Here is a 4,140-nt window from a genome sequence, read left to right as displayed (position 1 = left end):
AGGCCGTGCGCATCCCCATGTGCCGGGCCATGCCCTGGAACATCACGCGGATGCCCAACCACCTGCACCACAGCACGCAGGAGAACGCCGTCCTGGCCAGCGAGCAGTACGAGGAGCTGGTGGCCACCGGCTGCAGCCCCGTGCTCCGCTTCTTCCTCTGCGCCATGTACGCGCCCATCTGCACGCTGGAGTTCCTCTACGACCCCATCAAGCCCTGCAAGTCCGTGTGCCAGCGCGCCCGCGACGGCTGCGAGCCGCTCATGAAGCGCTACAACCACAGCTGGCCCGAGAGCCTGGCCTGCGAGGACCTGCCCGTGTACGACCGCGGCGTGTGCATCTCCCCCGAGGCCATCGTCACGGACCTGCCGGCGGGTGAGGCGGGGCGGGGGCGCGGGCATGGCGCTGGGGCAGCGCCCCGGCTCAGCCGGCAGGAGGACCTCTCCCCTCACACAGCCAGCGCTGGCACAGCCGCTCTCCTGGGGCGCAGCTTCGCCCGCTTGCCAGCCTTTTTTGTACCAGGTCCCACTTGGTCACATCAGTGCCCAGTCCCCTCACTCCAGCCTCCCAGCGTGGGGGAACCAGTGCGGTAGCGAAGGGGGCGAGTAGGGTGGCGACCACAGGGCGCTTGGCCATGTTACACCTCTCCTGTTCCCACATTGCACTTTTCCTGTGCTGTCCGCTTGTCCTCTGTCCTCTACTGAGACAAAACCCGGCACCTTTATGTTTTCTACTTTTCTCTTCAAGTGAAAATTCACAGTGTCTCTTCAAGATAAAAATAGAGGACATACAGGCGCTGGGTTTTGTATCAATAGAGAACAGGGCCGGCCCACAATTTTTCGGGGCCCCCTGCAAGAAAGTTTTGGGCCCCTACCCCAAAGAAGCTGCCGGCAGAGGCGGGGGAGGCAGGGAGAGGGATGGTGAGCGGCCGGACGCAGGGGGCCCCTTAGCTCTGGAGCCCCCTGCGGCCGTAGGTTTCACAGTATAGGATGGGCTGGCCCTGATAGAGGACAGAGTAGCAGAAAATGTAAATGTCCTCTATGATGGCCACCCTAGGGGCAAGCCAAAACAAAAGGACGCCAACAGGTGCTGCTCAGCTGGGACAGGACACAGCCGCGAGCGGCTCATTTGGGGAGATGTGGAAACGGGAAGGGCAGTTCCCGCCTCTGCATTAATTCCTGAGCAAGCATGGGGGGGGGGGGGCAGCATGTGCCCCGTGGATCTGTGAATGGGCTGAGGGTAGGCTGCCACTTCAGGCTTTGCCCTGGGTACCAAACTTCGTTGCTACAGCACTGAGGGGAACTCTGCCAGCCTGCAAAGGGAAAGCCACACATTTTTCTCCTTTCAAGGCGAATCCACTTTTAAAGTTTGTTAATCCATTTTAAAAGTTTATTCACAACCCTTTCATATATTCTTGGGACCTACTTTCGGGTCACAACCCACGGGTTGAGAAATGCTGATCTGGCTCTTCTTCCAGACATCTCCGAAACTCCGAGACAAATCCAGCCAGGTAAAGGGCCATCGGCTTTCCCTTGGTAGGGCCCCAAGAAGCAGATCAGGGAGAAGAGCTGCCCTCTCCCAGTGCTTCTTACTAGCCTGGAAGATGGCAGCTAGGGTCAAGCTGGCAGCGTGGTGAGGCCAAGCATGCCTTATGTCCATGAAACCCTAGCTGAACTCCTGCCAGCATCACTGCCCACTTAATGCAGCTTCTAGGGACCCACTGGTAGTCCCCTGCTGAAGCCCTGTCGGCATCACTTGATGCAGCTTCAAGGGCTGTTAGGGCAAGCAGACCTCCCGCAGACAAGCGCTTCCAGGGATGATGGAGCCAGCAGGCTGATTGCAGGAGATGACTATTGTAGAAGCTAAGTAGGATGCCCCTGCGGGTTTCTTTTTCATAGAATCATAGAAAAATAAGACTGGAAGGAACCTCAGGAGGTGGTCATCTAGTCCAATCCTCAGCTCAAGGACAGATCATCCTTATCTAAAGTACCTGCACAACTTTCAAAAATTATTTTAATCTGTTTATTCACAATGGGGCTTTCCTTTGTTGTCATGTGCTGGGTTCTTGGCATGGCTTGAGTGCAGTTTTTATCTTGTGTTTTCAGATGTGAAGTGGATGGATTTTACTCAGGATGTGATGGTCCAAGAAAGACCTCAAGAATTTGACTGCAAGAATGTAAACCATGGTGCGTCTCCTACTGATTTATCACTCCCTTAAAAAAATCCTATGCTTGACATAGTGTCAATTCACATTTTCCCTATGCTTTTTTTCCTGTTTGTTTAAAGATCGCTGCAAATGCAAAAAGATAAAGCCAACCCTAGCAACATACCTGACCAAGAACTACAGCTACAGTAAGTGCAGCAGGGAAATCATGTCAAAGTTTCCTTGAGGGGGTTTGAGGTGGGGAGGGGGTAAGGCATGATAAGAGTTTAAAATAAATAGGGATTTATTATATATTCTCTCGCACAATACAAGAACTAGGGGGTCATAGCATGAAACTAGTAGGTGTATGTTTCAGGCTAACAAAAGGAAGTTCTTTTTCACACAGCGTGTGAACTCATTAAAGCATGGAACTCATTGCCACCAAATATTGTGGAAGCTGGCAGTTTAGCCAGATTCAGAATGAGACTGGACAAATTCTTGGAGGAAAGGGGCGTTAGTAGCTATTGAACGTGGGAGTTATGGATACAGCCTCTGAATCAGAATTTCCTAGACCTTAAAATGCTGGAAGCTACAAGGGAGAAAGGAGCAGTGAAAAAACACACCCCAGTCCTACCCAGTTCACTCTCCCTTTTCGTATCCAGTCTGCTACTATGACATAGGATACTGGGCAAGATGGACCTATGGTCTGGCCCAGTAAATGGCAATTCTTATGTTCTTACAGTTTTTTTTTTCAGCTGCTGTGTTTGGTATTATTGCATTATGAGGGCAAATAATTTAAAATGAAAAGAAGCGGGTCTATCAGTTGTAGCAAACCAATAAATTAATCATAAACACACACATTCTTTGAGACTATAAAAAATTGTTTTCCTTGGAAACATCTCACTTTGTTTTCCTTAAAATAGCAAATAGCAAATCTCTAGAGCTTTTCAGTCATTAAAACTCACCAGGGTGGTGCAGTGTTTCTATAATAAAATACAATTTAGTGGGACAACGAGATTGTTTAGAAGAATTGAGAGGAAAAAAAATCTGTTAATATATTAACAAATTTACCTGAGGTGATTAATATATTTAGATGCACAAAATAGCTGGAGACTTTGAGGATGGCCGTGTTTATTTTTCCTTGTCAGGGAAACTGGAATCTTTTTTGGCCATGTAAATACAATTTTGCAGTTCCAACCAGCTGAAAAGAGTTTATATGAAAGGAATGAAAGTGAAGAGGCAAGGAAAGCTAGAAAAGCAACTTTGTTATTTACTCACAAATTAAGTCATAGACTTATTTTCAGTCATCATAAAATTTACTATATTTTGCATGCTAGCCATTACAATCATATGATCAGATACTCAAGTTGTGTCAGTTGCTAGAGATCATTTAAAGTCAATGTTGCTGTAACAGTTTTTACCAGCTGAGGACCTGGCTCATGACTTTAATTATACATTGCATGACACAGAGAAAATATACATGTTTTGATCTCTCAAAATAATTTCTAAACACAAGTGAGTAAGAAAAACTATTTATATTTTTTACCTTCTAATAATAAAGTCCGTAAAATCAACAGTGGATTTCTCATAGTTTCATAGTTTCTAGGGTCGGAAGGGTCCTTAGCAGATCATCTAGTCCGCCCCCCTGCCATGGCAGGAAGAGCACTGGGGTCAAACGACCCCAGCAAGGTGTTCATCTAGCCTCCTCTTAAAGACCCCCAGGGTAGGAGCCAGCACCACTTCTCTTGGAAGTTGGTTCCAGACCCTAGCCGCCCTGACCATGAAATAGCGCCTCCTGATGTCTAACCTAAACCTACCCTCTACCAGCTTGTGACTGTTATTCCTGGTCACTCCTGGCAGTGCTTGAGGGAACAGTGACTCCCCCAATGCCTGCTGATCCCCCCTGACTTGTTTATAACAGGCCACAAGATCCCCCCTCAGCCTTCTCTTTTGGAGGCTGAACAGGTTCAGGTCCCGTAGCCTCTCCTCGTAGGGCCTGC

The 4,140-nt window shown here is 48.6% G+C and overlaps 1 protein-coding gene across 1 annotated transcript in view; it reads left to right on the top strand.

Moving 5' to 3' along the window:
* SFRP4 (secreted frizzled related protein 4) overlaps positions 1 to 4,140 on the top strand; it is a 16,171-nt gene that overhangs the window by 215 nt on the left and 11,816 nt on the right. The window contains exons 1-3 of the mRNA XM_019509065.1: positions 1 to 372; positions 2,103 to 2,183; positions 2,284 to 2,349. The exon at positions 1 to 372 is cut by the window's left edge and continues 215 nt beyond it. Coding sequence (XP_019364610.1) covers positions 1 to 372; positions 2,103 to 2,183; positions 2,284 to 2,349 — 519 coding nt within the window. The remainder of the gene's footprint in view (positions 373 to 2,102; positions 2,184 to 2,283; positions 2,350 to 4,140) is intronic.

Source organism: Gavialis gangeticus, unplaced genomic scaffold (assembly GCF_001723915.1).
Source record: "Gavialis gangeticus isolate Ggan-Ray unplaced genomic scaffold, GavGan_comp1, whole genome shotgun sequence".
NCBI classification, from domain to species: Eukaryota; Metazoa; Chordata; order Crocodylia; family Gavialidae; genus Gavialis; species Gavialis gangeticus.
Note: the sequence above shows the minus strand (reverse complement) of the source record. Positions and strands in the feature narration are given on the sequence as shown.